The sequence below is a fragment of the Tupaia chinensis genome, unplaced genomic scaffold, assembly GCF_000334495.1.
Source record: "Tupaia chinensis unplaced genomic scaffold, TupChi_1.0 Scaffold000523_1, whole genome shotgun sequence".
In the NCBI taxonomy this organism is placed as follows: domain Eukaryota; kingdom Metazoa; phylum Chordata; class Mammalia; order Scandentia; family Tupaiidae; genus Tupaia; species Tupaia belangeri.
This window is the reverse complement of record NW_006160036.1, coordinates 785,763-788,188: the sequence shown is the minus strand read 5'-3', so window position 1 is coordinate 788,188 and position 2,426 is coordinate 785,763. Positions and strand designations below refer to the sequence as shown.

General features: G+C 40.5%; 1 protein-coding gene across 1 annotated transcript in view; it reads right to left on the bottom strand.

The window, feature by feature from the left end:
• The window catches only part of ZFP90 (ZFP90 zinc finger protein), a gene marked incomplete at its 5' end in the record, with an annotated part of 12,436 nt that continues 10,010 nt past the window's right edge, over nt 1–2,426 (bottom strand). Inside the window, one exon of the mRNA XM_006156914.3 lies at nt 1–2,365. Coding sequence (XP_006156976.2) covers nt 726–2,365 — 1,640 coding nt within the window. The remainder of the gene's footprint in view (nt 2,366–2,426) is intronic.

The window sequence follows — 2,426 nt, the reverse complement described above, 5'->3', positions numbered from 1 at the left end:
GGTCGGCCATATGGGAGTCCAATGCCCTTAACCACCATGCCACCTGCCGGCTCCTGATGTATCTTAAACTTTATTTCAAAGCCCTCTGAATTCCAAAATATCTTTTCAGTGGCAAGTCCATGGGACCCCGAATCCAGGAAACCTACATTCTCCACTCAGCTTTGCAATTATAGTATCATACTATGTAAACTGCTTCACATCTTTGGCTTTCAGTCTCTTCATCTGTACAATAAACTAGATGAACTAATTTTTAGAAATGAATTTCTGGAGGTGGAGTTGGTTTCCATGGAGAATTTAATGTAAGAGCTGTAGTTGAGGGCAGTTGTCAAACAATTTTAAAAGTGAGTTTTGGTTATTACTGCAGGAGTTTTGTTTATTTTTTAAAAAGACTGTAAACAGTGGAGTTACAAGTCAAAGTGCTGAAATTTGGTGAATTCCTGCATACATATATTAAAAAGCTTTATAAAGTCCAATATACAGGCATATCATTTCAAACCAACTATATATGATGTCTGAAGTTGTTTTTACAAAGGTCTGTAATGAGATGTGAGAACGGGGCTTTTGCTTTAAAAAAATTATCTACAGGCATTTTTCTCCACATACAACATACAAACACACACACAGTTCATTACAGTCTCAAGCTTTCCTTCCAGTAAGAATCCTGATACTGAATAAAAACAATATTTTAGCTAAGACATTCTGCACATTTCTTAATTTCGGGGTTCCTAGAGTTTATTTCGTGTATGAATTCTCTGGTGTTTAGTAAGAGCTGAGCTCCGACTAAAGTTTTTCCCACATTCCTTACAAGCGTAGGGTTTTTCTCCAGTATGAATTCTCTGATGATCATGTAGGTTGGTTTTCTTTCGGAAGGCTCGTCCACATTCATTACATTCATAGGGTTTCTCTCCAGTATGAGTTCTCTCATGCTGAATAAGGGATGAACTCTGACTGAAGGCTTTCCCACAGTCAATACATTCATAGGGCTTCTCTCCAGTGTGGGTTCTCTCATGTTGTGTAAGTGATGACCGTCGACTGAAGGCTTCCCCACATTCATTACATTCATAGGGTTTTTCTCCAGTATGAATTCTGTGATGCTCTATGAAACTTGTACTCCTCTTGAAAGCTTTTCCACATACATTACACTGATAGGGTTTCTCTCCGGGATGAGAAATAGGTTGTTGACTAAAAGCCTGCTCACAGTCATAGACGTTCTCTCCAGTATGGATCCTCTGATGGTCAGTAAAGTCTGTAATGTGACTAAAGTCTTCCCCACAGTTGTTACAATGATAGGGTTTCACTTCAGTGAGAGTGCTTTCATCTTGAGTAAGAGATGAACTGTGCTTGAAATCTATGCTTTGGTAAGGTTTGCCTCGCTTATGAATTCTCATATGTTTATAAAGGGATGGGCTCTGACCAAAAGCCCTCCCACATATGCTACATTCAAAAGGTTTCTCTCCAGTATGAGTCCTCTCATGTTGAACAAGGGAAGAACACCGACTGAAGGCTTTTCCACATTCCTTACACTGGAAGGGTTTCTCCCCGCTATGTGTGACCTCATGTTGAGTGAGGGATGTGCCATGCCGAAACGATCTCCCACACAGATTACACCGATAGGGTTTCTCTCCAGTGTGTATTCTCTGGTGTTGAACAAGGGAGGAACTACGCTGAAAGGCTTTCCCGCAGAGACTGCACTGATAGGGTTTCTCTCCGGTATGAGCATTCTCATGCTGACCAAGAGATGAGCTATGCCTGAAGGCTTTCCCACAGACATTGCATTCAAAGGGTTTCTCCCCAGTGTGAATTCTCTGGTGTTCAGTAAGTTGTGTCTTCCAGAGGAAGGTTTTCCCACAGTCAGTACATTCATGGTGCTTCTTTCCAGGGTAAATTCCTTGATCTGTTCCATTAGAGAAAGTCCCCTCTCCTTTATGAGTTTTTTCATGTTTGGTAAGAGATGATCTATGAATAAAGGCTTTTCTACATTTATTACATTTATAGGGTTTCTTTTTTGCAAGGATATTATTCTGATTAAGTAAGTCTGAATTATGTCCCAAATTACTTCCAGGTGTCTCACATTCGCTGGGTCTTATTCTTGAAGGAATGCTCAACTGTGTAACCAGGTCTGTGTTTAGTCTAGAGTTTTCATCAAATTTATTTTGCTCAAAACTCTCCTGTGGTATGGCTATTTTCTTTTGGGTAGATGTCTCACGTCCCAGATATCTCTTCCAGTTTTCCTGATGCCTCTCTAACTGGTTACTAACATTCCAGGCATCTTCTAAAGTGGCATGTGAAAGACCATCTCTGCTACAGGATACTTCAGATATGCTCTGCTGCAGACTTGATTTGGCTTCAGGCCTGGTCTTCCAGTCTGAAAGAAATCCAAGGTACAAAAGTCCCCCTATTCCTTCTTGTTGAAACAAACTGCTTCA